The sequence below is a fragment of the Drosophila yakuba genome, chromosome 3L, assembly GCF_016746365.2.
Source record: "Drosophila yakuba strain Tai18E2 chromosome 3L, Prin_Dyak_Tai18E2_2.1, whole genome shotgun sequence".
NCBI classification, from domain to species: domain Eukaryota; kingdom Metazoa; phylum Arthropoda; class Insecta; order Diptera; family Drosophilidae; genus Drosophila; species Drosophila yakuba.
In genome coordinates, this window is record NC_052529.2 from 12,065,802 (window position 1) to 12,084,909 (window position 19,108).

The 19,108-nt window shown below is 44.2% G+C and overlaps 8 protein-coding genes across 10 annotated transcripts; 5 read left to right on the forward strand and 3 right to left on the reverse strand.

The window, feature by feature from the left end:
* Positions 1-2,107: 2,107 nt before the first annotated feature.
* LOC6533813 (26S proteasome regulatory subunit 10B) lies at positions 2,108-3,640 on the forward strand. Its single transcript, XM_039374954.2, has 3 exons — positions 2,108-2,223; positions 2,281-2,899; positions 2,955-3,640. Exons 2-3 carry the CDS (start codon positions 2,282-2,284, stop codon positions 3,531-3,533), a joined length of 1,197 nt encoding a protein of 398 aa, XP_039230888.1. The 5' UTR covers positions 2,108-2,223; position 2,281; the 3' UTR covers positions 3,534-3,640.
* On the reverse strand, positions 3,629-6,448 carry LOC6533814 (peritrophin-48). 2 transcript variants are annotated; one of them, XM_015194785.2, is made up of 2 exons: positions 5,989-6,448; positions 3,629-4,730 (listed from the first exon to the last, which is right to left on the reverse strand). In XM_015194785.2, the coding sequence occupies exons 1-2, from the start codon at positions 5,990-5,992 to the stop codon at positions 3,715-3,717; spliced, it is 1,020 nt and encodes a 339-aa protein (XP_015050271.1). In that variant the 5' UTR covers positions 5,993-6,448; the 3' UTR covers positions 3,629-3,714. The 2 variants fall into 2 exon arrangements, with proteins under 2 accessions (XP_015050271.1, XP_002094515.2); XM_002094479.3 differs by having other exon boundaries at positions 4,790-6,448.
* Positions 6,449-7,764: 1,316 nt separating this feature from the next.
* Positions 7,765-9,385, forward strand: LOC6533816 (chondroitin proteoglycan 2). The gene is made up of 2 exons (XM_002094480.3): positions 7,765-7,873; positions 7,934-9,385. The coding sequence occupies exons 1-2, from the start codon at positions 7,852-7,854 to the stop codon at positions 9,337-9,339; spliced, it is 1,428 nt and encodes a 475-aa protein (XP_002094516.1). The 5' UTR covers positions 7,765-7,851; the 3' UTR covers positions 9,340-9,385.
* A 581-nt stretch (positions 9,386-9,966) lies between these two features.
* On the forward strand, positions 9,967-12,507 carry LOC6533817 (proprotein convertase subtilisin/kexin type 5). Of its 2 annotated transcripts, XM_039374953.1 has the most exons (3): positions 9,967-10,012; positions 10,073-10,572; positions 11,209-12,507. In XM_039374953.1, exons 1-3 carry the CDS (start codon positions 9,970-9,972, stop codon positions 12,451-12,453), a joined length of 1,788 nt encoding a protein of 595 aa, XP_039230887.1. In that variant the 5' UTR covers positions 9,967-9,969; the 3' UTR covers positions 12,454-12,507. The 2 variants fall into 2 exon arrangements, with proteins under 2 accessions (XP_039230887.1, XP_039230886.1); XM_039374952.1 differs by having other exon boundaries at positions 10,073-12,507.
* Positions 12,508-12,683: 176 nt separating this feature from the next.
* On the reverse strand, positions 12,684-13,706 carry LOC6533818 (probable chitinase 10). The gene is made up of 2 exons (XM_002094482.4): positions 13,545-13,706; positions 12,684-13,489 (listed from the first exon to the last, which is right to left on the reverse strand). Exons 1-2 carry the CDS (start codon positions 13,653-13,655, stop codon positions 12,710-12,712), a joined length of 891 nt encoding a protein of 296 aa, XP_002094518.2. The 5' UTR covers positions 13,656-13,706; the 3' UTR covers positions 12,684-12,709.
* A 718-nt stretch (positions 13,707-14,424) lies between these two features.
* Positions 14,425-17,062, forward strand: LOC6533819 (mucin-5AC). Its single transcript, XM_002094483.3, has 2 exons — positions 14,425-14,569; positions 14,636-17,062. Exons 1-2 carry the CDS (start codon positions 14,563-14,565, stop codon positions 17,002-17,004), a joined length of 2,376 nt encoding a protein of 791 aa, XP_002094519.1. The 5' UTR covers positions 14,425-14,562; the 3' UTR covers positions 17,005-17,062.
* On the reverse strand, positions 17,006-17,948 carry LOC6533820. The gene is made up of 2 exons (XM_002094484.3): positions 17,871-17,948; positions 17,006-17,808 (listed from the first exon to the last, which is right to left on the reverse strand). Exon 2 carries the CDS (start codon positions 17,746-17,748, stop codon positions 17,128-17,130), a length of 621 nt encoding a protein of 206 aa, XP_002094520.3. The 5' UTR covers positions 17,749-17,808; positions 17,871-17,948; the 3' UTR covers positions 17,006-17,127.
* Positions 17,949-18,417: 469 nt separating this feature from the next.
* LOC26535548 lies at positions 18,418-19,056 on the forward strand. The gene is made up of 2 exons (XM_039373837.1): positions 18,418-18,440; positions 18,495-19,056. Exons 1-2 carry the CDS (start codon positions 18,418-18,420, stop codon positions 19,009-19,011), a joined length of 540 nt encoding a protein of 179 aa, XP_039229771.1. The 3' UTR covers positions 19,012-19,056.
* Positions 19,057-19,108: the final 52 nt, after the last annotated feature.

Here is a 19,108-nt window from a genome sequence, read left to right on the forward strand (position 1 = left end):
AATTTTTTTTTATTTCCGCTTACATTGGCTCTCTAATAATAAATTATATTCTTCTATGGCAAAGCAAACGTTTCATTGCGCCAATACTATCTATCCTGTAAGTACAGAAAATAGCTAGTAATTAAACGTTATGGCGAAAACGCGGATTGAAATTATACGATTTACATTTTTTTTTTTTTCGATTTTTGATAAAAAATATTTGGTTGTTTGTCGATAGCAGTGAAAATAGTTGTCCAAAAGTGGAATACCATACCTCGTTAAATTCGTAACAAAATTCCCTATCGATCCATGTACATACATTAAAATGCTAATTTTTTGCCATTTTTCGCAAATTTTCATGATGAACTTATCGAAAATGCAAAAATTTTTCAAAAAATTGTTTTTTTCGAAAACCGAAAAAGAAGAGATAGACATTGTTAGCTATGTTTATTAACAGCACAAAACAGTATTTATTTTAGCTGTGCGGCCATTTTTGTCCAAGTTATGGCAAAAACGCCTATTGAAAATATACGATTTTTTACAACAATTTTTTTACCGATTTTTTGCGATAGCAGTAAAATGATGATGGTACCCCTTATCAAAAATGTGATTGTGATTTAGAATCAATGGCTAACTGCCAATTTTCGTGGGAATTTTGCTGTCTCCCAGTTGATTCATGAATTTCTAAACATTTATAAAACTTTGCTTCTCCATTTAAAGGTTGATATTAAAAAGGCAACCAAAAGTTAGACTTTAAAGGGCTCAACAATGCCGAAGTCAAGCCATAATTTTCCAAGAACATGTTGGCCAGCCACGCCCACGTCCTCGACTGCAAGACCCTGCCACCAAGGATGTCAGAAGTCAAGATCGAAAACAAGTGAAAGTTGCAACAAGCCATTCTGTTTGAGGTCTGCGTTTTATTTCGATTTTGAGGACACTGTAGTAAGTGAGTCGAATTCGAACAGGACCTCCTTCTTTGACCAAATAACAAACTTTGGCTGAATGGTTGGGAACATCTGCGCCACGAGTTGCGGCACGCAACAAACATCGAGCCCACAAAGCCACCGAACTTTATTGAATGGAAAATTCGGTTTCGTTTTCAGAAAACTTCATATTTCTGTAGTTGGTGGTTCCTTCCTCCGCACGAGATACTTTTTGGCCAGTTGCTGTCTGGCGGCGATTCGGTTTCCAACTGTTAAACATACCCCTTTCTTAAACATGATGCTTTTTTGTATCTTCTTAACTTGGCAAGTAAAGGGGTTATGCCTAAAATCACGAAAACACAAACTTAAATAAGTAATTTCGGTATACAATTTATTGTTGATTCGAAATTTTCTGAAGACAAAACGTAATTATTTTTACATGAACAAATGGCCCGAAAGGAATGAAAAAGTAATGCAGCTCTAAAGCCCCAAAACCAGAAACAAAATACTTGGCAGCAATTGGCGCTGCAAGGCGAGGCGTGTCCGTGCTGACATTTGGTTCCTGGCCAGCACCTTCCGACGCATTCGATGGAATTCACGTGGCAGGGAACTGGAACTGCTAAAGTCCAAATGACTGGCTCTGTACAAATGGTGATATTTGTTGGAGGACACAAAATGAAGCTATCAATATCTTAATATCCTTGTAATAGGTGAAAGTCAGTGTCAAGATTGAAATTGCTGTCGATTTTAAGCCAAGATAAGCTAAAATAATGAATTCTAACCTGAGAAAATCTTTAAAAGCAATAAATATTATATAATAATAATTATTAAATAAAATCAAAACTATATTTTAATATTTTTTAACTAATTCGGTATTTTTGGGAATTGGTTTTATTTTTTTGCACAAAGTGGCGCCATCTGCTTGTCGCAAAAAGCTTTAAAAGCTTTTAATCTTTAGATAAATGCTTTAAAGAGATAACAATGAGTAGTCACAATACTCTATAATTTAAGTATTTAGGCCACCTTAACTTATTTTTTGTAATAAAGTCATAAGAATATAATTTTAATGTCCAAATCATGGTGGATACCACCAGGCATTTTACAGGCATCTAAAACGGGAACTACAAATAATTAATTATAAGTAGTATATCCCTTACCCGTTTCAGTACAATTGATCGATCTGTTAAGCTAATGTTCTTTCTCTCACGTTCCACTGTAGCTTTCATAGACCTTCTAAAGTGAAGTTAGCTTTCTTATGAACCGGTTCATCGCAGTGCTCCTATTATTCAGGTTCTAATTTGACAGACGTCCAAATCGTTAAGTGAGTGGGCACAATTTTGAAGTCGTTCGGGCGAGTTGATGACAAATCGAATTTCAGAATGGCAGCTGCACAGGCAAATCCCCCGGAGGTCGAGGAGCGCCTGAAGGCGCTGACCAATTACCGCACCAAGCTCCTCGAGCACCGCGAGATCGAGTCCAAATTGAAGGCTTTGCGGGACAAGCACAAGGTCGTGAATGCCCAGTACGAGAAGTCCGAGGAGGATCTGAAGGCGCTCCAGAGTGTGGGTCAGATGCTCGGTGAAATTCTGAAGCAGCTGACCCCGGACAACTTCATCGTGAAGGCCTCGAATGGACCGCGCTATGTGGTCGGGTGTCGCCGACAGATAAACAAGGAGAAGCTGAAGGCCGGCACTCGGGTTGCTCTGGATGTGACCACTTTAACCATTATGCGCTACTTGCCGAGGGAGGTGGATCCCCTCGTGTACAACATGACCCATGAGGATCCTGGTAATGTAAACTACGCTGAGATCGGTGGACTTGGTCAGCAAATCCGTGAGCTTCGCGAGGTCATTGAACTGCCGCTACTAAATCCAGACATATTCCTACGCGTCGGCATCAATCCGCCTAAGGGATGCCTGCTCTACGGACCACCTGGCACCGGAAAAACTCTCCTGGCCCGCGCCATCGCCTCCCAGATGGACGCCAACTTCCTGAAGGTAAGTATGTACATAAGTGATTTGTATGTATTTCTAAAAACCTAAAAACCCAAAGGTCGTTTCCTCTGCAATTGTGGACAAGTACATTGGCGAGAGTGCCCGCCTGATCCGGGAGATGTTTGCCTACGCCCGTGACCACCAGCCGTGTATTATTTTCATGGACGAGATTGACGCAATCGGAGGACGTCGCTTCTCGGAGGGCACTTCCGCCGACCGAGAGATCCAGCGCACACTGATGGAATTGCTTAACCAGATGGATGGATTCGATGCCCTGGGCCAGGTGAAAATGATAATGGCCACCAATCGGCCGGATACTCTGGATCCTGCTCTGCTGCGTCCTGGGCGACTTGATCGCAAACTGGAAATTCCGCTGCCCAACGAAGTGGCGCGCATGGACATCCTCAAGATTCACGCCGGTCCATTGGCCAAACGCGGCGAAATTGACTATGAGGCGGTGGTTAAGCTCTCCGACATGTTCAATGGTGCCGATCTGCGGAACATTTGCACGGAAGCCGGACTTTTTGCCCTACGCGGCGACAGGGAGTACGTCATTCAAGAGGATTTCATGAAGGCCGTTCGCAAAGTAGCGGACAACAAGAAGCTGGAGTCGCGTCTGGACTACAAGGCCATTTAGGAATCAATGGGATAGCCATTGGCATCCTAAGGTGTATGTAAAAAATTGTACAAAATGTTTGGCATATGTACATATATATGTCTTAATACAACTAATTGCGCTAAAAACTCCTGTTTAATTACTGAAATTATATTTGCAAATTTAATGAACACTTTACGAACGGCTGGCAAATGAAATGCAGCTAAGAGGAACAGGCTCCGTAAGTAAATTTAGTTTCGGTGCAGCTCTGTTTGCCAACATCGAAATACTTATCCGCACAGCTAAAAGGAGTTGTTTCCCGGCCATCGACACACTCGATGTAGTCGTGGCATCCATCGATTTCAGCCACTTCGAAGCCATCCTCGCGGCCATCGCATCTATCATAGTCGCACTTTTGGCTCTCGCGCGGCATGCACGCCTGCCGTTCCACATTGAAGAAGTTGTTCTCGTCGCACTGCTGGAATATGGGATCGGGATCGGGTATTCCGGAGCCCAGATCCCGGCAGAAGTAGTAGCCGCGACATGTGGCCATATCCGAAACGAATTTGTTGCGCACCGCCAGTTTCTTGTTGCCACACACTTCCTCCGGCAGCGGATGGTTCTCGCAGATAACGTCCTTCTTCTGCACACAAGTTCCGGTGGCCACATTGTAATACAGGCCATTTTCGCATGTATTCGTTACCAGGACCTTCTTACTGCTGCAGGTAAAGTACATGTGGCAGTTGGCCTCATCGCGGAAGGGTGTGTTTGTGGGCACAATGTCGCAGAACTCGTATTTGGCCGCACACTCTGTGTCTTTCGGATAGACGCACCTCTTGTCCACCTGATCGAAGTACATGCCCTGGGTGCATGTTCCCTTGCCCAACAACGCATCTGCATCACAGTAGTACCAATTCGCACAGTGTATGCTATCTCCAATGTAGCCCGTTCCAGATCCTTTGCATATTTTGCTTGTGTCGCAGTAAGTATCCGCGGATGCTGTGCACTTACCACTGGAGCCACTGTAATACGACTTGGAACCCGTACAGGTTTGGCCCGGTGTTGATTCAAAGTTTTTGCAAATTATCGACTCGCTGCAGGTGCCGGGCTTCAGGAGTTCGGTGCCATCCTTGAACAGGCGACAGATATCGTCGGTGGCGTTTAAGTAACGCGTTTGGGTGCTCAGATGAACCATCGCGGCCAGCAAGATGGCTTGCAGGACCAAAGTGCTAGAGAGTCCTGTAATATTTCATACAAATTAGATTCACGTTTTTGTGTTCTTACCGCCTGGTCACTACCTCGCATTTTAAAATACCTCCCCCTTCGCTTTTACTTAGATAAATTCAACTAACAATTGGCAAGAGTCAGCTGTGTCTTTTATAGCCGCAAATACAAGATTTTCCCATTCGGATGACTTTAATTTACTACAGCAAACTAAGATTAGATTTGGCTCTTGTCACAGACAGAGATCACTGGGTTTTCAATTAAATTTTTAGTGACGGTCTAGCACACACTACCTCCCATAAGTTTACGTCTGCTTTAATTGTAATTAATAAAATAATTTCTTTAAAGCAAAGGTGTTTTGGAGATAAATTTAAAGACACTGTTGGAAGTAATAGTAACAGGTCTCACATTATGATTGTTAAAATTGATTGCTTTTAATAATTAATTGTTTTTTATATTACGTATTCCTTTATTATATTTTGTTTTTATATACCTCCACTTAAACAATAATCGTGTGAAGCAACATGGATTGTTAATTAAAGTTTTGAAATTTAGCCGATATACTGCAAAAAGGAATGCTCTTTTCCTTGAACAAAAAAATATATATTTAATAACTGCATATAATTGGTGATTTCTGCTAATTATCTGTTTCACTGATTTTTTTTTCTGTATTAAAAAACAAGAGTATGCTGCAAGTCGATATGCGAAGTCAAGGTCAGATGTTGGTAATATTTTCGCTTAGAAGAGTATTATTACGCTCCAAACAGGTGGCGAATATTTATAGCTGTCTGTTGAGATAAGAATGCTATTAATGTTAAATTACTTTACTATCTATAATGTAGATATATTCTATAAATATAAATATGTTGTGGGGCAATGAATGCTGAAGGACTAGGAAAGTTGCGGTGGTCAGAAAGTGTTTCACATTGTGTAAACATACTTTTATATCGTTTACGCATTTTAATAAAATATTTATTTATTGCCCTATCTGTATCATATCTATGAGTTTGTTAACTTGTCGATGTACGAGTCTGTTCTTGGGGAACGTAATAAACTCGATCTACTTGATGTACTTCCAGAACGGAAAAGTCCACAGTTTGGGTGAGAACACGAAACGAGTGCCTCCGCATATAATAAATTCTTAGTTCTGCAATAGGTGCCTTTCTCACAATCAATAAAAACTTGGTGTCAACTAAGAAGTCATGTCACACTTTTTCGCCAAGGCAGCGATAAGGAATCTATTCCCATTGATGACACAGCAATTGTAGTTTACTCATTCTGATCGGTGACTGAAGACCCGGTCAACGAGGCGGCTTGCACTTGGTTGGCTTCTTTCGGCAGCGCGGTTACAACTTGGCACTCATTGCATGTTTATTTGAGTATATTTTTTTTGTAATAAATTCGTTTAAAATTCGTATTTAGAGTGTTCCGATTTGAGTTATTTAACAGCACATGTGAAGTTCGCTTCGATTTGACACTTCGCTGATTGTTTCTTATCAAAAGCACTGATTTCGAATGGTGCTAGAGTTGAATTGAGTGGGTTGTCTTGATATCTATGCACCAATCGATCTCAGTTCTTCGATTCGAAGTGGTAGGGCAAGAAGGTAGCTCCTGATTCCGATCCTGCACCCTTTGGACTGATGAAACCGACTGAAAGCCGTACTAACGATCGCTTGCGAGGCGAGTTGATTCGATTCGAGTCGAGTCGAGTGTCTCTGATGACTGTGTATAACACAGGCGCGACCTCTGTTTAAATCTGAGAAACCTGTTACACCTGAGAAGATTTTTATAATAGAGACTGTATGGGTGCAATGGCAGATCCACTCATATTTCCGCTGGCCCGTCTTTTGTTGTCCCATATGGCCTCAGACGGACAACATCTCCAGTGTAATGGACACCAAAGAGTCTAAGCCTTTCCAACTCAAGTGCCAATAGGCTCTAGACTTCAGAGTTCAGACCTCAGAGCACTTTTGCTCTCCTTTCTTCCATTTGGGCCTCGCCCAAGTTTGGTAATTTAATTCAAGCGTACTTCTCTAGCGTTTGAATAATTAGAATTGCATTGTCTTCAATTTCATCTGCGCAGAGTCGTCGAGAGCAGGAAGCCGAAGCCTCTCACCGCAATCTTCTTCTGCGATGCGCCTCCGATCGTCTCCGGTTCTTCTAAGCCCATAACAGTACTTGTCATGAACCGATTGCGTTTCTGTGACAAATACACTTCCATGCCCCAAAAGACCCCCCCGAGAGAAATGACAGGGAAATGTAATTTCCGTCATTAAAATTGGCATCCAAGCTAAAATCGCATCTCCCGGTGAAACGAGTAGAACAAGTAGACTGCTATTTTGAGTTCTCAATGATTTTGTTATCGAAATACTCGTACTTGAACCGCTGTGATTGCATCCGTTTCCAGGAATTGAATAAGTGTATTCGATAGCGGTTATAGCAGCTCCTAACAATTGACGGTGAACTTCTCATTTGTTAAATTCAATTTAACTTGATCAAATTAAGATAATGTCTATACCGAAAATGTTATCAATACAAAATTCTCCGCTTAAATACATTTTCCTATTATACAATTTAGTCTGTCATGAAAGTAATCTTAAAAGATTGTAATAAAAACGCATAACTAAAATACAAAGTATCTCAAAGTCCATCTTAGCGGTTGTTCTATGTATCTGGCACTTCATTTTGAGCGACAGTAAACGTCATTTAATTTCAAGTGTCAATAAAGCGAATCGAGTGATTAGGTATACGTTATGTGCTTATCTAGGAGTGTGTGGCAAAACATAAATTAGGCGGACGCCGGGACGGAACCCATTCAGTAGTCGAGAATCCGTAGACCTATGCCAAAATAATGGGTTCTCTTCAGGTTGGAGGGACTGAAGTGCAGGTCTTGATAAGGCCGCCCGAATCCCAGTGTGCCGAGCTACAGACACGCACACCTAATTACACCTGCGATAGCGTTGTGGCGCAAACAAATCATTGCCGAATTAATCGAGAGATTCGGTAGGTGATTGGTATTATCAGAAGATTGACTACTGATTTGGCGCACTCATGGCAGTTAAATGGTGCTACTCGGTGCGGTTTGCCACTTAGTCGTTCGCGAAATTCGAACTACTTTGCAGGTGATCTCGGGAAAATGCGACTAATCGATTTTGGTGGTGAGCTGGTGCAGAGTTGGCTACTTAAAGCTGGCAACTCATTTCGGATTCATATTTTAGGTGTCTGTCTTTGGACAGTTCTGCTGCTCAGCGCAGGTTTGCACACTGTGTTCGCCCAGTTGACGAATGTCTGCCAGAATCAGGAGGATGGCACGAGACTTCCGTTGGCCACCCACTGTTCCCGATTTGTGCTCTGCCTGAAGGGAGAGGTTTCCATTATCGGCAGCTGCCCTCGGGGACTCCACTTCAATCGGGAGCTGAGGGAGTGCGACTTCCAGTGGCGAGCCAATTGCTTGGGACTCTCGGCTTTTGCCGGAGTGGATGATCAGTGCACCTGCGATTGCTGTGCCGAGGAGTGCCAAGATCCCATCGACGATGTCGATGAACCCACCACGGCCGTCACCGAGGACTGCGATCCGGATACGCCCACTTCAGTCACGAATCCCTCGGATTCCACGGAGCCGACGGATGCAACAACATATGACGATAGCAACAACTCCTCCAATACCACGCCTTCGAGTCCAGGTGTGGTGCCCACGTATTGCAAGAGTTCTCGCACGGATTGCGTAAATCAGGAAACTGGCACCTACATAGATATGCCCGGAATCTGCGTGAGGTTTATCCAATGCAACAGTGGTTGTGCCGAGGAACTCCAGTGTCCTTCCGGCTTGTACTTCAACAAGAAGATAGACGATTGCGACTACTGGTGGAACGTGGACTGCACTCCCACCGCCGATGGTTCCACTGAGATCGAGGGCCCATCGGGAACCAGCTGCTCTAGTCAGGGCAGGTGCGCTGGTCAGAGGGATGGCCACATGATCGAGGACCCCGATACGAATGGATACTTCGTCTGCCAATGCCAGTGCCCCATTGCGATGCCCTGTTCCGAGGGTCTGAAGTTCAACGAGACTGCCCAAGTGTGTGATTGGATTAAGGACACTAGTACCGCAATTGGTTCCTCGACGGTTGAATGTTACGGTGACCTCGTCTACAATGCCACCTCGGATCAGTGCGACTATCCGGAGAACTATGTGCCCAAGGTGGACTGCAATACCACCAGCACCGTGTGCCAAAATCAGCAGGAGGGCGAACTCTTTCCGGTGGAAGGCAAGTGCAACATGTTCTACAAGTGTAACTTCAACTGTGCCGTGGAGCAGTATTGCCCGAACAACTTGGTCTACAACCCCAATACCGAAGAATGCGAATATCCACAGGACTACGATTGCCCGTGGGAGTATACCCCGCCCTCTGGTCCCAACGCAGGACCTTCGGGAATCGCCTGCGAGAGTAATGGCCGTTGCTTGGGAGCACACGAGGGCACCTACTTCAATTCCACCACAAATTGTGGCCAGTACGTCGTCTGCCAGTGTGAGTGTGAGGTCGAGATGGAGTGCCCCGATGGCTTATACTGGGATCAAAAATTGTTAACCTGCAATTATAAAGACCTAGTGGCATGCACTCTTTAAGTGACCGATTGCCGAATAAAGAAATTGATTATCAAAGCAACTAGGATGTGGCCTAATCGACCCATTTATTAATGAAACTCTGGGTCCGTAAATCATTTTAATCAGTTTTGTGGCGGGAACATGTGGAACATCAGGTGTCGGCACTCAATAAGATTGGCAGAGATTGGCAAAGATTGGCTTATCGAACATATCTACTCGTTCATTTAAGACACACCCCTTGTTCCTTGAGGCAGTTTGTAGCTGGTCCAACCACTGCTATCACAATATATAGAGTTTTAAATAGTCAGATAGCATCAGTAGTTCTTATTTTTAATATACTATACTATAGTATACTGTATACTGTACGATTGCTGAGATCGCTTCTCATATGTGAGCATCTTTTAGCAACTGAAACATTCAACTTGCATGTGGAGAATAATTTCTTTTGGTCCTCTTGGTTTTATAAATAGTGACAATATCGATTGCTTGTATAACTACTGTAAATATATGCTGATAGTATCACGGATGTTTCAACATTATCACCGCCACATGCTCTGGTTCTGATGCAGGAAAAGACATTCAATTATTTTAATTGCCGGTAAATATAAAAGGCGATATGGTGCGAATCATCATCAGCAGTAAGCGTTCGATATGCGGAGTGCAAAGATGGCCCAATTCAGAACTAAACACTATGGTAAGGAAGGAGCGAGTTAATATTTGAGAGGATAATTGTTGATCCGGAGTTTTTAACCAGGAGTTGCCCTGTGCCTGATACTTTCCCTCTTCGTGGGATCGTCAAGTGCCGAGTGCTGCACAGATGGCGAGACAAAAGTGGATCCGGATGATTGCACAAAGTACCTGGCCTGCTGTCACGGCGAATTTGTATCCAAGTCGTGTGCAAGCGGATCCTATTGGAACTCGGATTTAGAAGTCTGTGCCGTAGACGAAGGCCAGTGCAATCCTCCAGGCTGTGTGGAAGGGGAAATTGCGCCGAATCCGGATAACTGTGCCGGCTACTTAGAGTGCGTCAACGGAAACGTAGTGATCCAGACCTGCCCGGATGGTGACTACTTCAACTCGACCCTGGATAAGTGCGTTGAAGATACCTGCGGAGTGTGCATAGGCTGCACCGAGGGAACCAAGAAGGCCGATCCCAGCGATTGCTCCAAGTTCCAGATATGCGTTGACGGCAAGTACGTGTCTCAATCTTGTGCCTCCGGATATTACTGGAATTCAGTAAACAACGAGTGCGAAGTGGACAATGGACAGTGCAACGGAGGTGGATCGTCGTGCACTGATGGTGATCTTAAAGTAGACGCCACCAATTGCGCAGGATACTTGGCATGCTCGAATGGCAACTGGGTGAGCAAGCAGTGCGCCGATGGAGCTTACTTCAATGCCACACTTAAGACTTGTGTGGAGGACGTCGATGGAGTATGTGTTAACTGCACCGAGGGATCTACGAAGCCCTTGGACGACTGTACCAAGTATGAGATCTGTTCCGGTGGCCAGTATGTGACCAAGTCCTGCAACAGTGGTTACTACTGGAACAACCAGACAGAGGCCTGCGAAGTGGACAATGGACAGTGCAACGGAGGTGGATCGTCATGCATTGATGGTGATCTTGAGGTGGACGCCACCAATTGCGCAGGATACTTGGCTTGCTCGAATGGCAACTGGGTGAGCAAGCAGTGCGCCGATGGAGCTTACTTCAATGCCACACTTAAGACTTGTGTGGAGGACGTCGATGGAGTATGCGTTAAGTGCACAGAGGGATCTACGAAGCCCTTGGACGACTGTACCAAGTATGAGATCTGTTCCGGTGGCCAGTATGTGACCAAGTCCTGCAACAGTGGCTACTACTGGAACAACCAGACAGAAGCCTGCGAGGTGGACAATGGTCAGTGCAACGGAGGTGGATCGTCGTGCACTGATGGTGATCTTAAAGTGGACGCCACCAATTGCGCAGGATACTTGGCTTGCTCGAATGGCAACTGGGTGAGCAAGCAGTGCGCCGATGGAGCTTACTTCAATGCCACACTAAAGACTTGTGTGGAGGACGTCGACGGAGTATGCGTTAACTGCACCGAGGGATCTACGAAGCCCTTGGACGACTGTACCAAGTATGAGATCTGTTCCGGTGGCCAGTATGTGACCAAGTCCTGCAACAGTGGCTACTACTGGAACAACCAGACAGAGGCCTGCGAGGTGGACAATGGACAGTGCAACGGAGGTGGATCGTCATGCACTGATGGTGATCTTAAAGTGGACGCCACCAATTGCGCAGGATACTTGGCTTGCTCGAATGGCAACTGGGTGAGCAAGCAGTGCGCCGATGGAGCTTACTTCAATGCCACACTTAAGACTTGTGTGGAGGACGTCGACGGAGTATGTGTTAACTGCACCGAGGGATCCACCAAACCCTTGGATGACTGTACCAAGTATGAGATCTGTTCCGGTGGCCAGTATGTGACCAAGTCCTGCAACAGTGGCTACTACTGGAACAAACAGACAGAGGCCTGCGAGGTGGACAATGGACAGTGCAACGGAAATGGAACGTCGTGCACTGAGAATGAAGTTAAGGTGAATCCTGCGGATTGCGCCGGATACCTGCAGTGCATAAACGGAAACTTTGTGGCCAGGAAGTGCTCCGCTACGCAGTTCTTCAATGCCACACTGGAGCAATGCGAGGTCGACACTGAGAATGTGTGTATTCCCAAGACCTGCGATCCCGACTGCTGCGATGTGCCCAACAATTCCATCTGGCCCGTGGAGAAGAATTGCTCCGCCTTCTACCAGTGCGTAAATGGCATTAAGTACGAACAGCGGTGTTCCAACAATCTGCAATACAATTCGAAAATAGAGCAGTGCGACTATCCCGAAAATGTTGACTGCGACGATGGATCGGCGCCGCCAAGTGGTCCAAATGCCGGACCCTCGGGAACCTATTGCGAGAGCCACGGACGATGTGTTGGCCAGCGGGATGGTACCATGTTCGGCGCTGCCAGCGGAACATGTAGTTCCGAATATGTCGTCTGCCAGTGCGAGTGTGAGGTGAACTTCAGTTGTTCGTCTGGACTTTTGTACAATTCGGTGGTCAAATCCTGCGATTGGGCCGATAATGTTAAGTGCTAAATGGTTGCAATAAACAATATTCTAAGCAGAGTATTAAACGAGTATTACATAAAACTATTTTTGTTTCCTTTTCATAGATGAAAGCTATTCACTTTAAGCAGATGATGACATTTCTTTCAGTCCACGTCGATTTAATGTGGCTACCTTCACCTTTCACTTTATTAAACCACAAAGGATATACCCTTATACCCTTATAGTTACTAAGCATTGGACTTTTTTAATTCAATCACTTTATTGGGGTCTTTAGAAAATATAGTTAGAAGCGAAGTTTTTTCGCCTTGCGAACAGGTTTCCTTGACTTGGATTTACCTTTGCTCTCATTCCGCTTCGTCTGGCATTTGGCAATTTTGGGATAATCGCAACGTGACGAGGCGGTATTGAAATGCAGGCCAGTTGGGCAGTCCATTACCAAAAACATCATGTTGCTGCAGAGCATAAACTTGCCACAATCGCTTCGATGTGCAACAAGGGAGTTTTCCTTTTCATCGGAGCACACGCCACCCGTAGTGGCAGGACTATCCAATTCTTTATTTTCTTGGGATCCCTTGGAACACTTGGCTTCTGAGGGCTTCATGCAAATGCGACGAGTAGGACTAAAGTGTTGTTTGCCAGGACAAGAGCGTAGATGGGGCTTTTTGGCCTTGCAGACATAATATTCCTGGCAGGATCCGGTCCTTGCAAGCATCACTCCATCCTTCTTGCCAGCACACATTCCGTCCTGGATTGTAGGCCGTGGTTTTTTCGTCGGTTTGACAGTAGTAGGAGGATCAGTTTTGGGCACTTCGTCTTCATCGTCTTCATCACTTTCGGAGCTCGATGTGTCATCACCCACATTATCCTTGCCATCGAAAATGCAATCCACGTTGTCAGGATCATCGCAGTGCAATGTTAAGGGATTGAACAACGTATTTTTTTCACATGTTCCGGTGACAGCGTTTCCATCAGCACACACGTAATATCCCTTACATGATCCAAACATTGGCAAGAGCCCCCCATTTTTACCCTCGCAATGGGACGTCTTGAATGCGAATCCGTTCTGTGAAAGTGGACATAGTTATTTATCATACTTTCACAGGTGTTTTCCAACATACTTGTAAAACAGCCAGGGTACTTTCATGAAGTACCAGCATTCCACAGAGCAGTCCAAATAGCTTCATTTTGTGTGGTGCTATCGAGTGTTTTATCGAACTGAAACTTTCCATTCATTGAACTGCGTTTTTATACGCTAGAATAACTTGGAAATTTGCATGATTTGTCAGCATGTAAAATGCTGGAATCTGATTGTATTGTTCATATGATAAAGGAACTCTCATATGAGTACTATCTTTATCTTCTTACTGAGAATTGATAAGCGTTCATATAAAACATATGTTACGTCTGATCAAAAGCATGCCTACATTTGATCGTGTGCCCAGACTAAAGTCCAATTTTTTGGGTTCACTGCTCTATCAATTGTTCTTACTTTGATGAAGGACACGAACCATATATTCAAGAAAATCTTATTTACTAGCTTTCAACTATCCTTTTCAGCAGGTAAGCTAGTGCTTGGTGCAAGGCCAATATACATAAAAAATCTTACTTCTATACTGGTCTTATTAACATTATCCAATGAAGCCTAAAAGTAGGTACTACCTTTCAAACAATCGACCACGTTCTTCATAAAAATGTAAAACATAGGGTTCCTACCTGCAATCACACTTAAAAAGAGATTGGAATGCTTAAAGTTTTCGGGGAACTTAATTGTTGTGATATCTCGCCGAAGTTAATTATAACGAAAACAGAAGTGAAGAGATGTTTATCAGCATTAATAAGCTGTTGTCTACTTCCCTGACCAATAGAATGTTATCAATATTATTAGTCATTATCAGCGGAAAAACGTAGAAGCAGATTTCAATGGCAGTCTCCTATAAGGGAATTGTTTTGAAACTGCCAAAAATGTGGTCCCATTTCAGTTAATTCCAAGACGTTGGCACATTGACACACGAAATTAACCATAAAGAAAATATATTTAAATTTTAAACTTAGCAGTAAATTAACTTTCGGTAATTATTCGTAAAACAGTAGAGTCTTAATCGTAATAGTAAACTCTTTCCTCACATAGCCCACACAATGAAAGGTGAGTAAAATACAGATCACAGTCTAACAAAAAATCACTCATAATTGGGTATAATCCTTTTTATAGTGTGTGCGGTTTTCCCGATTATTCTTTGGCTTTTGGGACCACCTTGCGTGGATGTCCTTTCAATCCAAGGATCGTATAGTGTTGGATGGAATAATATCAACCAAAATGCTATATTACCCTTTTTGAAACGCGAATCACATGGGTGCGTAACATCTTCGGTACCAAATTCCACGTACTGTGAATCCTTATCGAATGGTTTTTATGAATATCCCTACAACTGCAACGCCTATATATCATGTTACGATTCTTGTGCTGATTTGGAGTACTGTCCCGACGGAAAGCTGTTCAACAATCCTCTGCAGATTTGCGATACTCCAGGGACCGTCGACTGCGAACCGTTGCCATATCCAACACCTGCACCCACAGAATCTCCACTGGAAGATCCTTGTTTGGGCATAGGGAACAACACTTTACTGCCCTCCGCAGAAAATTGTAATGAGTTTTACGTGTGCGTGAATCAGCAAAGTCATATTTATCAGTGTCCCGGTGAGATGCTTTTCAATCCGGATTTGAATATTTGTGATCATAAGGATAATGTGTGGTGCTATGGTGACCGTACTACTGAAGATCCGTTGGATACCACCACTCCGGCTGAGGAGTCCTTTACGAAGTGCGAGGATCAAGAGCGGGGAACCTACTTTCCGGACCCACAAAACTGTCAGCAATACTATTACTGCTGGGGCAACAATTCCTACACCATATTTCCATGCCCCGTCGACAACTGGTACAGCCCGATCAGCGGCAACTGCGGTCCCGATATAGCACCAGAAGCTTGCCGAGAAACCGTTCCAACCACGACACCAACTATAGTTACTTCATCATCCACAACTGTAGCCCCAACATCGCCGGAAGATGATGGTGCTAATCCATGTGCTGATCAAGAACTGGGTGCTAGCTTTCCCATAAAATCCGACTGCCAGTCCTACCTTCTCTGTCTCAATAATGGTGAATCGATGACTGCAAAATGCATAGCGAATGCCTGGTTCGATCCCAAAACTGGGGAATGTGGTCCAAGTGTGTCACCCACCGCTTGTCTTGAATCCTTCGAGACTACCACAAATGCGCCAACAACACAAGTCCCGAAAGATCCTTGTGCCGATCAAGAATTGGGCGTCTCGTACCCACTCGTCACAAATTGTCAGCAATATATTCTCTGCATGGGAAACGGAGAGTCCGCCATTGCCAATTGCATTTACAACTCCTGGTTCGATCCGCAAACCGGCAATTGTGGCCCTGATGTGTCTCCGACTGCGTGTCAGGAATCTGGAGCTACCACCGCTTCCACCACAACTGAAGCCACCTCCACACCCACAACACCTACGTCCAATACCCAGGAAACAACTACCAATCCTCCGGATATTTCAGACATTTGTTCCGGAGAGAGTGATGGATATTATGCCACGTATCCCGAGGTGTGCAACAAATACATAGTGTGCGCTAGTCCTGTACCCATTGCATTTTACTGTCCAGAGAGCTTGTTTTTCAACGAGGCTCTGCAGAGATGCGTGGAGTGGGAATCCAGCGATTGTTCAAATGGAGAGACCACAACAGAATCGCCAGGACTAACAACTCCTAGCCCCGACACTCCACTCTGTGCCAATAACACTGGCCTTAAATTGCCTTACGAAGAAAATTGCCAATGGTATTTATATTGCACAGACGAGGACTCCTACATGATGGGTATTTGTAGCAGTGAGGAATATTTCGATCCGTGGACCGGGCAATGTGGTTCTGGTGTTTCGCCCGAAGCATGTCGTGAAATCGAAACCACATCACCTTCAGTTACAGAGACCACAGAAGGTACAACCACGGTAATAACACCCAGTACGCCAGGTTCGCAACCAGATCCATGTGATGGAGCTCCTGAGGGAAAACTGGTTCCCTATCCGGACGACTGCACCAAGTTTATACAATGTATTCAGCCCGATCCCATCGTCTATAACTGTCGCGAGGGTCAGGAATTTAGTGCCGCCCAGGAAAGATGTATGGCTCCGTGGTACGCAAACTGTTCTATTCCGGTTACAACAATCCCTCCCGTAGCTACTCCGACTACGACTACAACCACCATAAAGCCCTCGCCGGATGGCATTTGTGCGGATAAAGCCGAGGGAGCAATGGTGCCCTATCCCGGAAATTGTAGCAAGTACATAGTTTGTGAAGACCCCATTCCGGTGGGTTATGCCTGCCCGGAGGGAGAGGAGTTTAATCCCACGATTCTCACTTGTACGGATCCTCAGCTGGCGGGCTGCAGTCTAAGTGCGTTGCACATTTTACCGAAACACTTTTCACCGACATCTAAATCGGATGATTTAAGCTTTTCTTTGTGGCAGTCCTTAAAAAGGATTGCTAGTTTTGTTACCGCATTGTAATCATACATTTTTTATTGAATGCTTTTGTAAAAGTAATTATTAAAACGTTGTAACTTCATGCCATCTGTTTAATTGTGTAAATTTTGGGATTCGGAAGTCTGGTTTCAGAGCTCTGGTTTGCTATTACTGGCACCCATCGCTGGAAATGGTGCAGGCACGTTGGCCAGGATTCCACTTCAGGGAATCTGGGCATGTAAGAATGGTTGCTGTTGGTCCGCAATGGATAAACTTGCTGCAGTCGCCCGGATAAGGAATGTATGAATTGGGAGGACTAATATTGCACAACGGTTGGACATCAATTGGCAGTCGGTTAGATTCCGTAGGAGTCATGGGCGGTGGAGTAGCAGCAGTGGGCATGGGATCATAGGGGAGCACGGTGGGTGTAGTTGGCAAGGGAGGCAATGGGGTAAAGGGGTATACGGGGGGCAAGGCTACAGGAAACCTCTGGCAATCTCCATTCAGTGGGGGTACACAGCTCTGGTATACTGAACTCCACTCGAAGTTTTGCTCGCAGCGAAGGATACGTGTCTCGTAGAATCGACTGCAGTCTCCGGGATATGCACTAAATGTCACCCCAACATCCTGATTAGGTCTTGGATTGTCCGAGTTGCAGTTGGAGTACTCCTTGTAGTCACAGCGGTAGGTCATCTGGCTCCAGAACAAATTCGGAGGACACTGGTGCTCAAAGGCCCGTCCTTTTTGGCATACGTAATACTTGCGACAGTCGTTGGGATATGGCAACATCACATTATGGTTGGGATCGTCGAACGGTGGGCATTGTATAGAGTGTTCGGTTATTATGGGCTATAAATAAATATATAAAAAGATGTTTCACATTATCCTTTTTAACCGGTTTAATTACTTACCACAAGATTATTGTTTACTTGACCTTTAACAATTGCAATGGAAGCCAACAACCCTAGGTAGATAACAGCAGATCCTTGCAGCACTGCAAAAATTAATTTGTTAATGCCTTACGGGTTTAAGATCATATGCCTTTTGTTACTTTTGATGTTGTTTGGTGAAAGTCCTCCAAGAAAGTGGATGCTACAACTTGGAAAAAGTCGGCCTTTTATACCAGCAATATGCTGGAAGTCTTTATCTTTATCACGTTGAAGTGCTCAACACTTATTTATCGTACATCATTTTGCGTAAACAATGAAAGACAAATCTTTTAAAACTTCCCCCTAGATATGCCATGTGTACATATGGAATTCTTACTGGCCAGGTCTGCTCTTTGCAACAGACAGCTATTTTATCTAAACCATCCTCGATTTACAGTAATAGCAATTATTTTTATAGGTTATTGAATATGATGAGCAACAGCTAGTACTTATCTTACGTGTTATTTTACCTTCCACTTGACCGGACAAGCTTATCATTTCAAGGACAGGTGTGATATGAAAGCTAATAATGGAAATTCTCCTGAAAGCATCGTATCAATTTGTCAATAACGTGTATTTACTCAGCAATGATTTATAAAAATCCAGTCGCATCGGACTACCAGTCTCAGACAGAAAAATCTTCTCGAAGCAGAGAAAAGTACGAACTGAAAATACTTTCCCAACATTACTAAAACATATTTTGCTTCTACCAGTGCTAAGCCTTATAACCCTGATTGTAACACTATGTGCATTGTTCTTCGGATGTTGCATACCACAAGCTGTGAAGAGATGGCCCTATCCTAATGACTGCCATCGGTACTACGAGAGACGATTGTTTGACTGTCCGCCGGAATTTAATTGGAACCCACAGCTTCAACAATGTGATCTTCAGACCCCCACTGGCTGTATCCCCATAAATTCGAATTCCAGTCCACCAGCGATCATAGATCCAGAAAATCCCGATCTCTCGAAACTGTGTGAGAATAAGCTCAACCAACTAATACCCTACCCAGGGAATTGCAGCCAGTACATTCAGTGCGATTATCTGCCCTTCGTAATGCCCTGTCCACAATATCTCTTCTGGAACTCCCAGCTCCTTACATGCGATAAAATTTGTATTTAGGCCACAAGTAGTTCGCAATAAAGGAATCGAAACAAATTAGTTCTTTTTTGGTATGTTGTGTTTTGTTATTAAATATTAATTACAGTTGCAAGTCGTA